The sequence below is a fragment of the Gallinula chloropus genome (assembly GCF_964237585.1).
Source record: "Gallinula chloropus genome assembly, chromosome: 11".
In the NCBI taxonomy this organism is placed as follows: Eukaryota; Metazoa; Chordata; class Aves; order Gruiformes; family Rallidae; genus Gallinula; species Gallinula chloropus.
Window position 1 is genome coordinate 2,358,202 of NC_140096.1, and position 19,740 is coordinate 2,377,941.

General features: G+C 48.8%; 1 protein-coding gene across 1 annotated transcript in view; it reads right to left on the minus strand.

The window, feature by feature from the left end:
• Positions 1-6,427: 6,427 nt before the first annotated feature.
• Positions 6,428-19,740, minus strand: part of ATP11C (ATPase phospholipid transporting 11C (ATP11C blood group)) — a gene marked incomplete at its 5' end in the record, with an annotated part of 30,334 nt that continues 17,021 nt past the window's right edge. Inside the window, 14 exons of the mRNA XM_084269352.1 lie at positions 6,428-6,630; positions 9,195-9,322; positions 10,305-10,364; positions 10,730-10,875; positions 11,971-12,073; positions 12,744-12,918; positions 13,220-13,483; positions 14,008-14,189; positions 15,197-15,300; positions 15,967-16,040; positions 16,951-17,022; positions 17,935-18,092; positions 18,300-18,461; positions 19,319-19,516. Coding sequence (XP_084125478.1) covers positions 6,456-6,630; positions 9,195-9,322; positions 10,305-10,364; positions 10,730-10,875; positions 11,971-12,073; positions 12,744-12,918; positions 13,220-13,483; positions 14,008-14,189; positions 15,197-15,300; positions 15,967-16,040; positions 16,951-17,022; positions 17,935-18,092; positions 18,300-18,461; positions 19,319-19,516 — 2,001 coding nt within the window. The 3' untranslated portion in view covers positions 6,428-6,455. The remainder of the gene's footprint in view (positions 6,631-9,194; positions 9,323-10,304; positions 10,365-10,729; positions 10,876-11,970; positions 12,074-12,743; positions 12,919-13,219; positions 13,484-14,007; positions 14,190-15,196; positions 15,301-15,966; positions 16,041-16,950; positions 17,023-17,934; positions 18,093-18,299; positions 18,462-19,318; positions 19,517-19,740) is intronic.

Sequence of the window (19,740 nt, forward strand, 5' to 3'; positions counted from 1 at the left end):
AGCAGTAGAGCAGGCAACACATAGTGACTCAGAAAGGAAATCACCTTATTCACTCCAAGAAAAGCTGTGATTGCTGGAAGTTTGAGAAAGCATGAAGATAGTGGATGTTCCTGAGGAAGGAAGGCGCTTCGTTACCTAGTTCACAACAGCACAAAAGACAGAAAGTTGCAGTACGAGGAGGAGAAAGGCAGGAACTCAGGAAAACACCAATGTGCCTTGCAGGTAAACAAAAAAAACCAAGCCCAGAACATTTCCACAGGGAAAACTGAATAAAGGCTGAGCAGAGCTGAAGCATTGTGTTACAGGGAACTTGGGGCAAAGCTCAATCCCATCACCAAGGGCAAATGCCCATCGTAGAATCATGGCATGGGGTGGAAGGGACCCCAAGGATCACAGAGTTTCAACCCCTCTGCCATAGGCAGGGCAACCATCAACCTGGCCTCAATCCATCCTTCTCCCTCCACTTCCAGAGGGACCCTCAGCTGCCAGGCTGGGGGTTCAGGCACCTAAATAATGTCCCTGATCTTGTTTTCTTCAGGATTTTCAAAAAGCGTCTTGATACCAAGTCATCTATCTGGTCTTAGAGACCTTTAAAAACTGGGTGACTGGGCTTCAGGGCCTGCCTGCTGACACAGACATCTGGAGCTGGTATCTGCTCCTGGTGTTTTATAAAGCTCTTACTCAACATGTGTGTTTAACTATGGCTCAGCCTGTGTTTAGTTTGGTGTGCACACAAGGAGAGACCTTTCTAGCTGACACTTTGCTTTGCTAAACGATTTCACAAGAGCCTTTTCTCCAACGTGTAGAAAGGACTCTGGAAAGGGAGTCCTGCACGAGGGAATGGATCTTCTGAAAGCAAACCTGGGTTACCTCACAGGTGAGTTGAGCTGGGGGCTTGGAAAGCCCCAGGTCACCCTTCCAGGTCACTGTCCTCAGCTGACAGCAACATGCTCCCAGCTTGTTTACAGGGGTGTCAAGCTAGGAACTACTAAATCATACTTAATGGGAAGAAATTACCCAGACCCTCAAGGAATCTGACCACACTTTTTACCATATCTATTACTTTCAACTCCAATGATTTAGTAGGGTGGGTTGTGTTTTGCAGACACACTGCCTACTTAAAACCCACAATACTTTCAATTCAAATGTTATAGGAGAAGAAAACCTTTACTATCTCACTGGAACTTTTTTAAAATTTTTGATTTTTTTTTTTACATCAAGACCAACATAATTGTTAAATATGGACCAAAGATAAGTAATCCCAGCTAAGGAAAACCCACTGAAACCTCATGGGATACCTGAGCTTCACGGTGAGAAGCCTGTTTTGAACCTCAGCATGTGGGACATCACCCCATGGTCTCCTGGGACACGGTAACACCAGCTGGGTGCTGCTCTGCCAGTACCATGGTGCTGGTGCAGGGCATGGCTGTAGGGCAGAGTCCCTTCTGGCCAAACCCACACTGCCAGCATCTACTGGGTGTCAGCAAGGGGTTACCCCATGTCAGCAGCTCTGTCCCATATCCCTTCAGCTGTGCCCTGCCACTGCCTAACCACACACCAACCCAAAGGCAGGAGGCCAGGGCAGCTGGCAACTCGCTGACCCAAGGCAGGACTTAACGTTGCAGGGGGAAAGAGAGAGGTGCAGGAGGGAGAGGAGGTGCAGGGAGCGGCAGAGACACAGCCGGGGTGAGCAGGGGCTGCCCAGGGACAGGGTGATGCTTGGCACCTCTGGGAAAGCAGAGAGCAAGGGGTGTGTGTGGGGGGGTGTCTCAGCACAGTGCTCTGGCATTCACCATGTGCAGGAACGATGAAGAGGAGTTTCAGGAGATGGCTTACACTTCTGAAATGAGCCCTTATCCTCAGCAGAGGAGGAAAGGTGTTTAGAAACCAGAGTGCCTTTGAGGAGACCTAAACACGTCAGGCTGACACCATGGTACAAGCCCCTGGTTATTAAGGGGGGGGTGGGGCAAATGTGGTAGGACCTGACCCTGTTGCCTCTGGTACAGTGGGGTTATGGGCAGTTCAGGTTGGAAGAGGGTTACTGTACTTCTGTAAGATACAGCGGGCTGACACCCTGCAAAGGCAACTAAGGAAAGGCACAGGTTGAGTCTCTCCTTGCTACAGATCTAGGTGGTATTTATAGATGAGCTCCCTGACATTTCTGGCGTGTGAAAGAACAAGACAAGGCTCTAGAAAGCTTTCCTCGAGACAGGAACAGTACACAACACTGTTACAGGTTCTTCTGGTGCTTAAGAGTAAGACAGGTCTTCCTAAAAACACCCTGCAATACATCATCTTGTTCCTTACCTGATGACTTTTCTCTTTTATATTTTTTAAAACTATTAGGAGAATTTCTGGGAAAAGGCTGAGGAAGATCAGGAGAATTATTGCCAGCCACGTGGAAACAGAAGTCAGCATGTGGGCAAATACAAAATACATTCTTTGCTGCTTCAAGAAAGGCCTGGAAAAGAAAGGACACACATAAATTCTGGTTAACGTGAATTTCCCCACCAAGGTCAAAATCAAAGGCAGCCTCAGATCAGACTGTCAGCATCAGGTGGAGATGGGCACAGCCTGCAGAGAAACACAGTGTCCAGCCTGCTCCCAACACATCTCCTGCCTTCAACTGTGCTAGTTCTGGAGAACCATCCTGCCACTTTGATGTGCTCAGCATCTTCCACATCCATTCCATTTCAAGATAGGGAAGGATTGGAATTTTGCCAATATCACTGAAACAAACTTGCACCTTATAAAAAACCAAATCAAATCATTTCGACTTGGGACTTCACTATAGCTTCTGGTTTGCTTTTGATGGTGGAAATCCAGAGACTCTCAGTCAAAGGTTATCTGCCTCTTCCTCCCTCACTTGATGATGAAGGGGAACCAGCAAGATATGAAAAAGGCCTGTCAAATACCTGATGACAAGGATCCCAAAGCAGTTGTTGCTTAGTATTAACTCAGAAATACTGAGCTACACAAGTTAAATGCACCAGGAGAAACCTGTCACATTTCAGCATAGAGGGCTGGCCAGATCAGATCTGAATCTGCTGCTCAAAAGCACTGAAGAGTTAAGCAAAGCCAATTAACATATTTAGATCAGATCCACATCTTTATTAGCAGGCTGTTGGGCCAAGGATCTAACCAGTAACCCATGGCACGTGTTTCCACTAGCCCATGGGAAAGCAAAAGTGGAAAATGGGAGGTGCTGTCTGTCTACTGTGAACATGAACCTGAGTGTGTGCTCCAGCGTGGGAAACAAAGCCAGTAGTATTTGTGATGCACTATGTCTTGTCTGCTTCTCTAAGACATTAAGCTTGAAATCCTGGTCACAGATCAATGGGAATTTATATTCCTACTCCGATCCAGGGTTTCTGCAGCAGGATCTGCACTTTCTCCTGCTTATTTCTCCCACTTCAGCTGCCCCAGAGTGCTGAAATCTCTGGATAGCCCAACTGAGGGGATGCTGCAGCCATGCCCCCCCCAAAGCCAGTGCTGGGCACTCCCCAGAGAAGGCACCAGGGAAGGGAGAAGAGATACTTGCCAAATGACTCCTCCCCAGAAGAATGAGAAAAACACGTAGAAGGCAAGGGAGCCCCAGATCACAAAGTGGTTCATCCACGTCCAGAATCGGGTGTCTAATGCTAGCTGTGTGAATAAAACAGACCCAAAGAGAACAGGCATTAGGTGCAGAGTCCATTTCATGGCACTTGTATGATATTCCTGACTGCTTTCACACACAGGCTGGAATCCTCCAAACACCTACTTCTCCACATACGTGCACCAGGGAAAATATTTTCAGTATCCAGAGACCAGCACAGTGTCAACAGGGTGAGTTTCTAAGTGCAGCTGACACTGTTTAGTAGAATAAATTCAATGCAATCTCTGATGCTAAAGGTTATGGGGACTGTGACCACCTCCTGCGATCACCTGCTGCCCTGCACCACACATAAAAGACCTTTTGTAAGGTCCCATGCAAACCATTCACTCGGGAAGGCTCTGTGAAACAAAGCTGATTTGCTGTTATTTGACAGATGTTCTTCTGGGTTTAAAAAAAGGGTAGATGAGGTACTTAGATATGTGGTTTAGCATAGGACAGGAATGGCTGGACTCGACCTTAAAGGTCTTTTCCAACCTTGTGATTCTGTGATTCCCTCCCCAGGTCTTGGCAGTGTCTGAAACAAGGTGGAGAAACCCAAAGTTCTCTACTGTTCCACTCCTCTTGCTGAAAGTGAATGCCAAGGGGTGAAAGCGTGGGGAGAAAGTCCACCATAACCAATGAGAGTTCTCAAAAGAGGGCAAAAAATAGGAAAATAATTGAACCAAGACATAAATACTTAACAGCCTGGAACAACCCATGCATACAGACCACAGGCTTACATAAAGGACAGTGGCCAAGGAGCTACTCAGCACGTTCTGCCTGCATGGAGAAGGTTTAAGCGCAGGAACTTTGTCTCCATCATGTTTCCTGCATGGACTGTGTGATCTCACACCACAGCATGTCCATACAGTGGGAAATGACTGCAACAATAAGTGACTTGAGAAAGAAAGGCAGAACCTGACCTTCAGAGTGACGGTGAACACCAGCACGGTGAAAACTATCGTCCCAAAGGTCCAATTCCCAAAAACCTGAAAAACACATTGCATTGGACAGGCGCCTGTGGCATCTCCTTGGAGAGGCACAGACACAACAAGGACAGGGGTGCAAGCAGGGACCGGAGAGGAAAAACAAGATGGAGTGACAGCTACAGGGACTGATGCTCAGAGAGATGCCGGCGCCACACACAACTCGCTGCCTGCTACGCTACCCTGTGCCATGCAGTGCCACACAGACGGGTGACCCAGAGCTGGGACGGTGACGGGTACAACAACCTCCTACTAACAGCAATGTCGAGCAAGGATACAAGTCATTAGACCGCCTGCATTTCAGGATTTCTTGGCAATTTGCTCAGTTTCTGCTTTCTCACAACTCTGCTCATCATCTCGAGTCCCACGTGCAGAATGCACTGATGGGTAGGGGTTTTTTTTCCATCTGGTTTGGTTTGCAGATACTAGTGACTATGCACAACAAAGAAAAGCAGATACTGCATATAAATCCAAACGATGGCAATGAATGGGAGGGATGCTTACCAAAGGCTGTCAAGATCTGGATGCATACATTAAAACAGAAAGTGAAATGTAAAAGTTTTCAAAAAACTCCAAAAAAAAAAAAAAATTTAAATTAAATTAAAGTCAATAGGAGCGAAAAAAAGGAGTCAAACATACATGGGTATCATGAACAATTGCTGGTAGCAGTCCTTACAGGCATAAGTGTTTACAAAACAGGACGTAACCACAGGTTTTTTAGTGCCACATAGACTTGACCTCTCAAAGGCATCTGCAGAAAATATCAGTGCTTCATGTTTAATTCAAATATGACCAGTATGGCTATGAAGACAGAAGAGCACTGAGTCTACAGCACAGGGCTCAACTGCTTCACAGCTGGGGTCATAAATGCTGGCACTGATGCAGCCTATGCATGTACATATATAAATCTCAGCCTTTCTCTGAGTATTAGCCACTAAAAAAAAATGCTAAGGGGTTTTCAAGGGTCACAAGTGAAAGTTTAAAGAAGTTTTCCATCAGCTGAGACCTGGTAACACGCTGCGTGCTCCCCGTTGGGGAAAGGGTCCCAAGACAGCCCAATCCATCCCACGAGGCAGCAGCACTGCGCTAACGCTTTGCTCTGTCCTTGGTTAACCAGCAAAAAGAGGAGGGGGAGGGACAAAAAAAAAGGGGGAATTAAAAAAAGAACCGATCTTCCTTCACCCCCGTCTTTCTGTGTAAGATAAGCTGAAGCAGCTCCCACACCTCGCTCACGTGGCGATGCGAGCGCTGGGCCAGACACAAGAGCAAGCAGACAGCAGGGAGAAGAACAGCCCGCTCGTTCTGACAGCAGCACTAACTGATGCTGGCTCTGAAACGGCAGCGAAGAGCCAGCACCAGCCTCCCCCATCACAGAGGGAGGAGGGAGGCTGAAATCACGCCCCAGAGCAGGCGCAGCACGCAAGCACCACACGTCTGAGCGAACAGGCAGCCTCTTCTCAAGGTGGGTAATTCAGCTGTTTGCATCCCACTGAAGGTGTGCTGAACTTCAGGTGGCACGCCATGGGGAAGGGTGGACACTGCTCCTGCCCTGGGCCAAGGGCTGGGACCAGGCAGCAGAGCACAGTGCAAGGCTCACTGGAGTGGAACTGGAGTGTCAGAGTGTCAGACTAGTTATTTTACCTAGAGAGTATAACCAGCTCTGCCTTGTTTCCATGGTGATGGGGAACATGTTTTATTTCAAGCGTTTGCTGCAGAATCACACCACAAGCAAGGCTACACCCGTCGGACAAGACTCGAGACACACGGCACAGGTTCAGCGTGTGGATAGTCCCTGCCAGGCATACAGAAGAGGCAGTGCACACAGAAAGCATTCATCCTTTTCCCTTCTCTTCTCTTCTCAGTGGTGTTACCTTTCCATTGTCTTCCAACGATGAATTTTGAAAAAGGAAATAAACCCCAAAGAAAAACACGAGTCCTTCGAAGGCGCCCAGGAAGGTCCAGTACAGGAACGGCCTCCACTGCAGCATCGCGTTGTCCGAAACCTTCCTGCCAAGAGATGGAGTAACAAGTACATCACCATCGTGTTTTGGGATGCACTGCAAAGCCCCTTGCAGGCAGGTGGTCAGCGGGGCTTTAAAGCAAGCCCTTGCTGCAGGAGACAGGGAGGTAAACCACAGATACCTGCCAGTGTACAGGCCATAAACATTTGCCATATACAGCTGGTGGTCATGAGAAATCCCAAAAATTCAGTCTGCTAATCCCAAGTGAAGAGCTGTAATGCTGTCCTGAGCCTCTCCCACAAGACCCACACTGCCCACACATTCTCATGTTAAATGATGGATCTTAAAACTAGCTAAAAAAGAGCCATGCAGGATGCAGTGACTCTGTCACATTCCTCCCTTCTTTGTTGAACACACAAAGCTCTGCAAGTCCCATTTCTGGAAGCAGCATTTTTCTGCACAGGATGAAAATAACCCCCCAAATCGTACGGTGGGTGTTTTTAGCATGGGGGTTGTAGGAGGAGGCTCTTAGCTGAATATAGGGTGAGATGCGGCATGAAGGTGGCAGCAGACAGATGTGCTATGGGCAGAGCTCTGCATGTCATGCCCATGGAGTGGAGGGCAGCTATCAGGGCAGGGGGGAGTTAAAAACACCCTGACTCTTCTGCATCATTATATTTTCAGATCACTTTCTTTAAAGTTTGAAGACTGATTGGAGATAAAACCAAAATTCCCCATTCTCTTCTCATTTTGCTTCCTAATGGTTCAAGCAGTACATCCAATCTCAGCAAGACACACCTTGCAAACCAGCATGGTGCCAGGCACCTACAACTGTGTTTTCACCAAAGAAAACCCCAAACCCTACTGAATCTTATGCGTGATGACACAGTGACAACGCTCTAGCACACTGCAATGTGGGTACGAGGAAGGAGCATGTTATAAACCAGACCATGAGCAGCTTTTCTCACAAGGAGAGAGAGAAAATACAACTGCCCCCCTCACCAGGAGCTGCATTTCACAGTCACGGTTGTGTCCTGTGGAGCTCATCGTAGATGGGCTTCACAGGGCTCCTCAGCCTGGAGATCTGCACTGCAGCAGCTCAGCACTGTGCACAGAGCAGGCACAGCAGCCGTTCTGCATTCAGCAGCGCTTGCAGATCCACCAACAGCCAAGCTAAAGCTTCCTGCCTGTGCCATTTATCTGCTTTCCCTCAATGGACAGACCCCATGGATCAGGCAGCCCAGGGTGGGGGGGCTGCTGTTACTGCTCTGTGCTGTGCAATATTCAATTACCAATTGATTTCAAACTACACGTGGCAGCATTCTGCCACACAAGGGGAGAAACAGAGATCCAATCGCTCCTGGATCTGAGTACTTCTTGTAGAAATACTCACAGCCTCTTCTGAGCCTTACAGCCCTTGCTGTGCTTGCTGTATTTTCTACACCTGAAGGCAGTTTTCATGCATTATCTTTGGGTATCTGCTGACTCCCTTCGCTGTCCCTGCTCTCAGCTCGAGCAGGCTTTGCCACACACAGCTCTGCCAGAGAGGTTGTGGAGTCTCCTCCTCTGGAGACTTTCAAACCTGCCTGGATGTGTTCCTGTGTGATTTAATCAGGGTGATCCTGCTCTGGTAGGGGGTTGGACTGGATGAGCTTTTGAGGTCCCTTCCAACTCCTGACATTCTGTTCCATGTAATGGTGATAAGGCTTGCACAGGGCACTGACCAGAGCAGCCCTGACCTGGTCTCTTGCCACAGGGATGAGCATACTGCCACCCAGAGAATTACCAACAGCAAAGCATGAACAGGGCCTTCCCCCCAAAAAAGCATCTTCCTTAGTCCTTGCGGAAGGGCTGCACCCAAGTATGTGGGCAGGAGTGGGAGGGAAGGTAGGAAGCATCTCTGTTTCCATGGGAGGTTGTAGCCCCCCTCAATTGCAGCCATAGAAGGGGAGAAAGAAACCAGCAAAGCAGAAAAAGGCAGTCTCCTCTTAAACTGGGCTTTCCACAGGCAGCACAGCAGAAAACATGTGGAGCAGTTCCCCATAATAGTCTCTAATACAGGGATTTGGCCTGCAGAGGGGAAGCCTGGGGAGGATATCCATTTAGACAAGCTGAGAAACTACCTGCCTGAGCTGCTTTTCAGAAACATTCATCTTTCTGTAAATGAATGGATCTTCCTCCCTCCTGAGAGCTACATCTCCCCTCCATCCATTCCACGTTCTGTCCTGTGCTTGGCTCACACTGCTGGGCTCAAAACCAGCGTGAATGAACGGTCTGGCCACACCTCACTGCTTGATTGTTCTTACAGAGGAAGAACTTCACCTGGAGTTGTTTTGTTGTTGGGTTTTTTTAGAGAGACATAGTAGAGCAATTTGCTCGACTGGATACAGTCAGAGAGCACAAATAAATAGAAACAGGCAGTAAGCAGGACATTGCTCAGCTCCAGCACAGCAGCAGAGCCAGCACGGACTCAGCCAGCAGTATTCTGAGGTTCAGGGTGACCCCATCATTGACACAGGACAGGGACACCTGCTTACACTCCTCCACCAGCAAAACTGAAACGGTGGCCAACCGAGTTGTGCAGAGGTTACCCAGCCCCATGCTACTTACATGTACAGCTGAGGATCTGAGGTCAGCGTGTCGATGCTGATGTGCTGCTCCAGGAGGCTGTAAGCCAGGATAGGTAGTGATGTGAAGCAGATGTTGTACATGGTCAGATAAGCAGCATCATACAGCGGCTGACAAGAAGAAAGGGTAAAATGAGACAAATTCCACTTTAATATTTAATATTTCACACCCACCCCAAAAAAGTGATCAAAAGTTTCTGTGCCTCCTCACACACCCGATGGGTTCATCCCTTTGCCACAGCTGGACAGGACAGCTGGACTGCACCAGGGCTGGGACCCCGCTCCCACCACAGAGAACTTTTCCAACTGGTTGGTCTCATCTCCAGCTGATTCTCCAGGAAAACATGATTACACAGCCCTCATCACAGCTTTTCTGTAGCTGCCATTGTGCTGCTCTGTCTATTAATACACTTGATGTCTCCCGTGACTCTAAAGACCAGGCTGGCTTAGAAGACACAAAGCTTCTTTTTAAAAAACAAACCCACAAAACAAACAAGTGGTTCTGCAGAGACAAGCAGAGAACGATGTCCTATCATTGACTCTTCCTTACCATTACTTTTGACTCCAAAGAGACACAAAAGCCAAAGCTCCAAGCACGAACCTGCCCACCACACAGCTCTGCCCTTCTGATGCTCACTTGGACAAGTGTCTCTGACAGCACACAACGTGTGTCTCTTTGTAAAGGCTGTTGTGAAAGAACAAACTGTTCTTCCTTTGGAGACATCCCTTTCATGCAAGGAAACGCAGCAGCAGAGAAAAGATCAGGAAGTCTTTGAAACTTTTTTTCTCCTCTTAAGAGAAGTAATAACATCAGGTGCTGACAAACCAGCTAAGCCTCTCGTTGCTTGGGGAAGTTGTCTACTTGTGCTTTTGGGTGGTGGATAAAGAAAGCAAGCAGATGTCTTTCTTTTCAGTTAGAGGTCTCAAAAATATTACGCTCCAGACACGATGCTGAGCAACAAGGTTGGTTCCTACTGTCCTCTGAAGTGAGATGAGGAAGGGACAGGATGCCAAAAGCCAGATCTCTGCTAGGAAGCCTCACTGTGCCTCTTGCTTTTGATGCTGGCTTTATAGACACGTTACTGGAAGTTACCTGCTGTGAGAATCCACAGAAGAACTGGTATAAAAACTGCGGTAAAATGAAGCAAAGGTTCTGGGGAAACAGAAGACAAAGAGTTAGTGGGGAAGCACTTGACTCCTCAAATCTAAATGCAAAAAATTTCTCCTGTGGTCAGACAGCAGCGCCTGAGACTGTAACATCAGCCAAGTTAGGGCACTGCTCTCCACCAAGCACAAAACCAACCCCATGAGCAGTCAGCATCTGCAGAAGAGGCTGGAAGCAAGCCATGCTCCCATTCCCCAGTGGAATGGGCATCACAGGGCAGAGACAGCCTGCTCTAGGGACAGGACTCAGAGCCACAGAATAACCTAAACTTCTTTTTCCTGTTTACTGCTTCTTCCTATTGTCAAAGAAACCCACAGTTTAAACAAAGAGATAAGCTGCAGACGCCTCCTTACCTTATAGAAGAAATACTGTACAAGGTGTGCTATTCTCACATAATATAAATGCCCATGTGCTAGTAGCAATTTTCTTAAGTGTTTAAACTTTGGCACAGCGTAGTCGCTGTTTCTGGAAGCCTGCCGACCTTCTTTGCCTTTTATACCTGCAGACACAAGCGTGACAAGGGGTTAATCCCTAAGGGACTGGAATTTGGACCGATGCTACGTTTGCTCACACCACCCAAGTGTCCCAAGGTGTGACAAAGGCCACATTTCTCTCTAGCCTGCCCCATGAGAGCAAAACACTGCTGTGCTGTGGGACTCGGTGTGGTTTTGGCTCGATGACAGTCGGATTTGCCTCTGGAGTTTTGAAGCTGTATTTAGTTTGGTGTCTGAGTTCCTATCTGGTGAAGAGTATCTAAGCAAACCTGATAAAAGATAAGGAATTGGTTTCCCCACGGGCTTGCCAGCAGCACACACAGCACAGTTGTTTCGCTGGGGATGCTCAGCCTCCCAAGACATCCCTGCAGAGCTGAGCTCAAGAAAGAGAGTTTTGTTTGCTGAAAAGCCACATCCAAACGAAGCACCCCAGGACCCCATTCACAAGAGGGTTCCGTAGCACTTCCAGCAGCCCCAAATAAACAGGCTGTCCTTTCTTTTCCATCCCCCCTTTTCCAGCACCATTATAAAAACATCTCCAGTGTTTCCTATTAGAAAAAAAAAATCCCCAGTATCTCCCACATCTGAGACCAATCTGTAGAAAGGAGGATTGTTTCCAGTCTGATGGCAGTCATATGGACAGGGCAGACACAGCAGAACTGGGCATCTGCCCTCAGGAAACACTTGTGGGCCCTCAGTGCTGCGTTATGAGCAGCTGAGACCAGTTAGCCCAATAAAGCCTGCTATTTTCCTTGCTCTGCCTTTTCAACAGCTGCCAGTCATCACCCATCAGCTTGCTACTTGTTCCATTCTTCCTCTGAGCAGCAAGCAACCTTGATCACCACAAATTTGGCCGGAGTTTAACACAATCCATAGTTTATCACTGATAAAGAGAGTTTAACTATGAAAGATGAGCAGTATACCTTGAGCCCAAGCATTTATCTGGAGTCAGACCCCAGCTCCAAAGGAAGCAACAATGGTCTTCCAGCATTTTGCAGTGGGATCCATTTAAGCACGTGCCATTAGAAATACTGACTGTGCCTCAACAGACAGCCCCAGCAACAGCAGCAGGGTCTTGGGCATCACCAGGGGGGTCTTACCTATTCCAACATGGGCCTCCAAAATCATACTAACGTCATTCGCGCCGTCCCCTATGGAGAGCGTTATGGGACTCCCTTTTGTGTTCTTCACCATCCGCACGATCTGAAAGAGTTCCAGGCAGCAGAAACCAAGAGTTCAGTAAAAATCTCTCCCTCTTACAAGAGCCCCCCCATCCCCAAGGACACGTAGCTGGGCTTTTACAGCAGCAAAACAACACCTGGAGAGGTCAGATTAAAAAACACCGTTGTTATTTCCTTCACAAACACCACCCGGTGCAAAAGCCAAGATCCTCAGCACAGGGCTGAAGGACAGGATTTAAAAACAAATCCCAGGGAGCAGCATCCTGTCCTCCTGTCCTTCCCTTCTGCTCTCCCAAAGATGGGAGCTCTCACTCATTTCAGGAAACCTTCCCGTGGAAGAGGGGCAGAACCATGCCACTCATCAGGTTTGGATACTATGAGTTGGCCTGAGGAAGTCACAGGCTCCACTTGACAAATTTGGAAAGGAAAAAAGAAGAAATACAGGGGTTTTGTTTATTTCTAATTGGCTTGGGTTCGTGGCTTCCTGCAACCATATTAAACAAAAGGCTTTTACAATCAGATTTGAAAGACTGCTGTGTTTCCATCACACTTTGAAGCTCAGACAAGGCTTCCACACAGCCTGGAGAAGCTGTAGCTGATTAAGACAATCAGGTCAAGTCCCAGCTGATGGATTAAAAGCACACTCCATCACCTAATGATGTGCTTCAGAGGGTTAGAAGTAGGGTAACTACCTGTGCTTTCTGCAAAGGAGCCATCCGGCAGCAGAGGACTGCAGTGCACTTCAAGCAGATTTGTAGAAATATGGTTTTGTAGTTACTAGAGCTGGAGTCCTGAGAAGGGTTGAGTATCAGCGACAGCGTCGAGCCATCTATAATCAGGCCGTACTCTTGACTCAATGTCCAGCTTCTGGGACACAAAGAACACATTTGAAGTAAAACCAGACTTTAGGAAGTCAAGCTAGCTGCTTGTATCACCTTAGTGGAAAATAAACTGCTTTTGTGTTAATCTTCTGGTGGGCTCAGTGATCTTAGGAAGACTGGATGTAACCAGGTAATGAAGTTCCAATCTAGCCAACACTAGAGATGACAAGCAAAGGAGCCAGACGCAGCGTCTGCAAGTCCCCAGGGTTGCAACACACTCCTAATTCTCCATACACCTCACCCCTGCATCCCAAACACCCACGTGCTGGCTGCTTTTCCTCACTCACCTCTTCAGGCCTCCCCGGTTCTTGGGAACATCCTGAATCAGCTTTTTGTGGTACTCCATCAGCAGCTCATGGAGCCGATCCTCCTTCCTTTCGCTCTCGCCTACCGTTCTCGCCGTCAGCTCCAGCAGCTCGGTGCCGGTCTGGAAGAGCCTGCAAGCGTAGCAGGTGGACTTGGCAGTTTCCATCTTGTCTCCTGTCAGCACCCAGACCTTCATGCCAGCTGCGTGCAGAGCTTCGATCGTCTCCGCCGACTGCTCCTGCAGCCTGCGAGCAGAAGCACAGGCGTCACTCCCCAGACTGGCTCACGCCTAATCCCCCGTAATCCTTATTTTGCAGGTAGGAAATAACCAGCTCAAGGGAAGTTAATTGATTTTCTACATGCTGGAGAGACTGCTTGCCATAGGTATAAGGATTAGAAGTCAGCAATCCCAGATTTTTATTTGCAGCCAGAAGAAGAGCGCTGCTTTATACTGCGAGACCTGAGAGTCAAGAGTAAGAGTTTCATTTACACAATCGCTCTAACCACATGCAAACTGAACTTGGTTTGATGTGCTAGTTAACACCATGTGCTTAATTCACTCTCTAGAAGCACAAGCACTTTCTGTAGTTTCATTAATAAATCCTAATTCCTACTCCACCAGCCAATTTTAGCAACCAGGACACTGTGTTGTACCACCGATAATTAATTGCCCTGGACGCTTGCAGCACCTGCCTGGCTGTTCCACACTACAATGTCAGGCAGAAGCCCCAGGTACCACAGTGTCAGTGGTGGGTGGTCACCTCTTTACCTGTCTTCTACAGCAGTAGCCCCGATCAAGTGCATGTCTGCTTCTGTGTCTTCAAAAACCTTTGCCATCTTCTCCTCCCTGTCCTGCAGAGCCATCTTAGCTTCGTTAAGCTGCCTGTCAATTTTGTCATACTCCTTTTGAGTTAGTTCTTTGAAAGCCACACAGAGGGTTCGGTAGCCATCCTGAGAAAAGGAAAGAAAGGAAATAAAGTGGACATCTACCCTAAAAAGCAGATTTTCTACAGCTCCTCACTTTAGGGTTAGTGCTGCTCTTCCCCATCAGCGCTTTCTACCAGCACTGATCCTGACAGCAAGGACTCTTTGTCAGCTTGAGTCAAAAGACCAGTTTCATAGAATCACAGAATGGTCTGGGTTGGAAGGGACCCCAAGGATCACAGAGCTCCAACCCCCTGCCACAGGCAGGGACACCAAACTCCAGGCCTGGAGCTACACAAGGTTGCCCAGGGCCCCATCCAACCTGGCCTGGAACACCCCCAGGGATGGGGCATCCACCACCTCTCTGGGCAGCCTGTTCCAGCACCTCACCACTCTCTCTGTAAAAAACTTCCCCCAATATCTAATATAAACCTTCCTTCCTTTAGTTTTAATCCATCCCCCTTGTCCTGCCTTATCTACCCTTTTAACAAGCTGATTCCCATCCTGTGTCTCTGCTCCCTTCAGGTACTGGGAGGCTGCAATGAGGTCCCCCCACAGCCTTCTCTTCTCCAGGCTGAACCAGCCCAGCTCCCTCAGTCTCTCTTTGTAGGGGACCTGCTCCAGCCAACTGTTACTTCTTCCCAGAGTAATTGTAATATGTAATACAGCAGAGAGGAACCAAGAGAAGGATCAGAGCCCAGAGTGTGCATCCAGCACGGAGAACAGGGCTGGGTGGCCCCACAACTGACACCAGGCACCTCTCCCCCTAGAGAAAACTGCCTGCTATTGTTATTCCTATTTTAAACTTGATTGGGAGATGCTTGGACATGACTGTGATGGAGACCATGTAAGTATATCACAAGTCAAGTAAAGGTGGAAGCCAGAAAACACAGAAAAGGAAAGAAGCCTGGCTTCAAAATGTGAAGTGACACTCAGATTTTCAACACTTCCCTCCAAAGCAAGGTCACATCCCTATTTTTGGAATAAAGCTTTCCTGACCCCAGGAGCCAGCCAAGTTCCCTTCGCGTGCTCACCATAGCGTTGCGGTCCACGTGGACTTTTGTTTGTTGGATTTCTTCTTGCTGCACCCTTGGAAAAATAGAGGAGTCTGCTCCTTTACAGAAGAGAAGCAACTTTCCTAAAAGCAAGTTGTAAATAGCTTTTAGCATTCACAAACCATACAAAGACTGAAGACTTAGCCAGAAGACGATGCAGAGAAAGGAAACTAGGCAGGACTGAAAGGACAAACTGCCAGAAGCCCTGTTATTCACAGAGTGACCTGCACTAACCTGTGCAAAGCACTGTCTGACCTCAGGCTGGGACATCAGGTGTCCCTGCCTGCCTCTGAGCAAGCTTTCTGCAACAGCCTGGACAAAGCAGTTTATCTTTTCCTATTTAGAAGCCTCAGGAACCTCTTCAGAGAAGGTAAAGCCAGCATCCCATACCTCATGGGACTGAAATTTGAGCAGGACGGGGACCTCCAAATTTTTGTCTGTTACCCCCATGAAAACTCACCCCTGCCCAGGGGAAGGTCTCAGATGTCCCCACCCCTGTAAGTTGTATCTCCAGTCTGGAGCAAAGCCAGCAGGAAAGTCTCCATAGGTTGTCCTTGTCCTTCCCCCTTATCTGCTGCTGGGCCCCAACCGCTGCTATGCAGAAAATTAACCCTGTCCCAACCAGAACTTAATTAGACCAGCTAAGATGACCTAACAATTTAGCCTCTCTGGGCTCCAGCACGTGGCATGATGCACACACAGTGCAGCAATAAAGAGGACAAGTTTTCCAGAAGCATGTTTAACTGTACCTGTGGTGGTTCTCACAATGACACTCATGCGGCGACGGATAGGATCAAAGTTCAACACGTGGAGAAGTTGGTACCTTTAAAAAAAAAGCCAAAAAAAACCCCCTAAAAACCCAACCAAGAGCTTAGAGACAGTAAAAGAAAAGTACCTAAGACAGAAAATCATTAATGATGAGCTGCAGAAATCGATACACCCTACAAGTGGCAGCACCCACTGGGCGATGTACTTTTTACAGCTACTGAGTGAGAAAAAGGAGTAAAAAACACCCCTCTGGTGCTGCTCTGAGCGTGGGGCTGAGGGTGTGGGCACCCACCAGCAGCTCAGCAGGCAGTGGGGCTCCACGTGCCACAGGCAGCCACACCGGCCCTGCGTTTAAATAAGAAGTTCCCCCAAAAGTGGAGTAAGAAGTGAAACTTGCTTGTGCAGGCAAGTTCTCAGGGAGCACTGGGGTTACGCCAGCAGCTCCCACATGTCCCACGAGCTCTGAGCACTGGGGGAGATCTAATTATTTTTGGCTTGTCAGGGAAGAGAGTTACAGAGGTGTATCGTGCAGTTTAGGCTTAGAGTAGCCCACTGTGAGGGGGACTCTTCATAAGGTCAGGGACCACCCTGCAAATCCTGGGCATCATTGCACAGCCAGGCACGGATGAAGGATGCACATAAGGAACTGCAGGCACTGAAGGGACCTGAATTTAGGCAGCGCTGAAACCACCAGCAGGTTTTTGCACATGAGCCTTTCAGCCTGCACCACGCTGTGCTCACTCTACCAAGAACAAGGGGTTCTGGGCAGGTTAGCACGGTCTGAGGGCAGCCCTCACACGGTCTGAGGGCAGCCCTGAGCTGGCCAGGCTGGCCATGACACCAGGAGGGAGCCGGTGCAGCACCAGCAGCCCCACTCCTCCACCAGCAGCCCCACTCCTCCACCAGCAGCCCCACTCCTCCACCAGCAGCCCCACTCCTCCACCAGCAGCCCCTGCAGCACTCACATTTCAGTCTCATTCTTTTGGTTTCGTACTTTCATGAAATCGTTTTCGAGTCCTAGGAAAGCGAAACCATACCTGTCAATAAAGAAAAGGACAGAACAACAGTGAAAACACCCGCTGGCACACACTGTACATTAGCAACGTTCTCGGTTTACCTTCTGTACTGCAGAAGCAAGCAAAGAAGTTGGCAAGCCTGAGCCAAAAAGCTTGGCTAGACATTTCCTTGCTCCGTGCAGAGGCTGATAGGATGTTCTGGCACCGCTCCCATGACCTGGAGAGCTGGGCACTGCAGCACACAGACACTGAGGGCCTCTGGACACGGTCCCCTGGGCCTCCAGCAGATTTACAAGCCATGAGCAAGTATATACAGCTCCAACAGCCTCTGTAAAAATCCAGGGGCTGGCAATGGTGTACAAGCACAGAATGTTTTGGATTGGAGGGGATCTTAAAGATCAGCTAGATAGAGTCCTCTGCCATGACCAGGGGTGCCTTCTTCTAGGTCAGGATGCTCAAAGCCCTGTCCAACCCTGCCCTCAGTGTCTTCAGCAGGAAGATGTTTGCTAAAAGGAACCCATCCAGTATTTTGCCACTGCACACCAAAGCAGCAAGTCAGCTGCAATGTGCACACAGTACCCGGTCTGCATTTCACAGGGGGGTAAAACACATGGTCATGGGGGCTGCTGCAGAAAAAGCTTTGCCCCAGCCAGACACTGCAGCACCTTGGAGCTGTTCTCAGAAGTGAGTACAAGCCACAGCCTCCAGAGAAGCTGCTCAGAGGAGACCCTTTGCAGAACATCCCTTTCAGAGAGCTCACTTAAGCCCACAGGCTTGAAGGGCTTTGCAGGGCTGTGGGCCAGACCCAATGCTGGTAGCACAACAGATGCACTCTTGATCAGGGAAAGGGTTCTACGGTCTTCAGATAACCCTCACCACCCTCCCACTGATTGAGAGGGAAGAAAAAAAACCCCACCACCTTCATATTCTTACTTCTCTGCACCCTTCACCAACGCGATTTCATCCGGGGAAGAGGAAATATAGGTGTATTTGCGTCCTGGAGGTCCTATCAGCCCATCCACTTGGTCTGCTTCCTTGATCTGAACAGTGTGGCACAGGCAGAGGGCTCGCAGGAACAGCTCCTCGCGGCTCTAGGCAGGAGGGAGGGCTCGTTACCACCCCGACACTGCACAACAAGCCCACCCCACAAGCATCTGGCTGTGATTTTTCTGCATGTATGTTCAAATAAACCCCAAACCACAAGAACTCACCCTCCCCACCCAGCTCCTGCTGCATGTACCCAGGCAGGAGCCAACCACAAAACCCTCCGAGTCGCCACCAACACGCAGATTTCTTACCTTTTCTGCTTTGCCGTTATATTTGAGGGGTCCATCAGTCTGAGAGAAGCCATCCACCTCTGCAAAGCAGTCTTTGTACTTGTGCCCATCGATGCAGCACTCAATGAACTCCATGCTGTTCTCCGTCAGGGTCCCGGTTTTGTCCGTGAAGACGTACTCCACCTAGAAGCAGGCAGGCTGCCTTGCTGCACCCCCAGCCCCGTGCGCCAAGGAAAGAACCCCCCCAAAACCCCAAAAGGCTGGGGCATTTTAATCAACCAGCTATCCTAACCTGACACACACACCCCCCCAAATAGATGCAGGTGCCTCACAGAGGTTCCACCACTGCGTAGGTTTTACTACTTCACCCCTCAGAGCGGCTCAGTTGTTTTTCAGCCTGTTACACAGGTAGCAGGAGGCAGCTCCTGAAGCCTTAAAAATCTGTTCCCAGGCTCTTCCTCTTCCCCTCACCCTCTTTATTGCATCCTTTGCTACAGCTCCTGGAGCTTAGAGCTGCTGCAGCACCTCTGCCACCTCCTTCAGGGAATCTTCATTTTGGTGCTGCATTTAAATTAGGTAACTGCTACTCCAAATTTGCTGTATTTTAAGCAAAATAAAAAGCAGGAGGCACTACTCGTACGTCTCTCCTGATGGAGATAAGAAAGGGAAGCCTGAGCTGTTTAGTTGCCCCAGCAAAGCCAGCAGCACCCAGAGGAACGACTGGGCAGACACTCTGGTTAATCCTCCAAGAGATGGAGTATTTTTAATTTTTAATTGAAGCAGTGAAAGCAAACCTCCCTGACACGCAGGAGCACTGCCCCTGATACTCCCCAATATGGAAACAAAATCGGCATGACCCAATTCCTGCTCTTTCATCCACTATTTATAATCTTATCCATTTCGCAGAGCGAGTAGGATCACATGAAATGGAAAGTGCCCCGAGGAGACCGCGAGGGACGGACACAACGAGGGTTCCTATCAGGGAGGACAGTTTTGTCCACGTTTCCATCCCAGCAGATGCAAAGGGAGCATGTTCTGACCTGCCCGAGCTCTTCGTTCAGGTCTGAGGTGTTCACCAACGCTCCCTCTTTTATTTCTTCGTCATACAGCTCCTTGTCCCAGGAGATGAAGAAGGAGCCCAAGAACTTCTGCATCTCCACTGTAACATACATGGAGACCGGGATGATAAAATTGAAGAGGACCATGAACGACAAGAAGTCTGTGAACATCCGCAAGACCTGCGATGGAAAGAGGAGAAGATGCAGTCTGTGCCCCTCAGGCATAACTCAGGGGCAGTTTAGAGCAACACCTCTTGGGTTTTAGACAGCTTTTCTTCTAAGGCAAACCAGAAAACAACTAAAACACACCTGAGAATGAATACAGCCAAGATTTGGAGCCAAACACCATTTTCCTTTGATGCAGAAAATCTGACTACCTTCTGCAGCTCTACAAGGCTGTAATA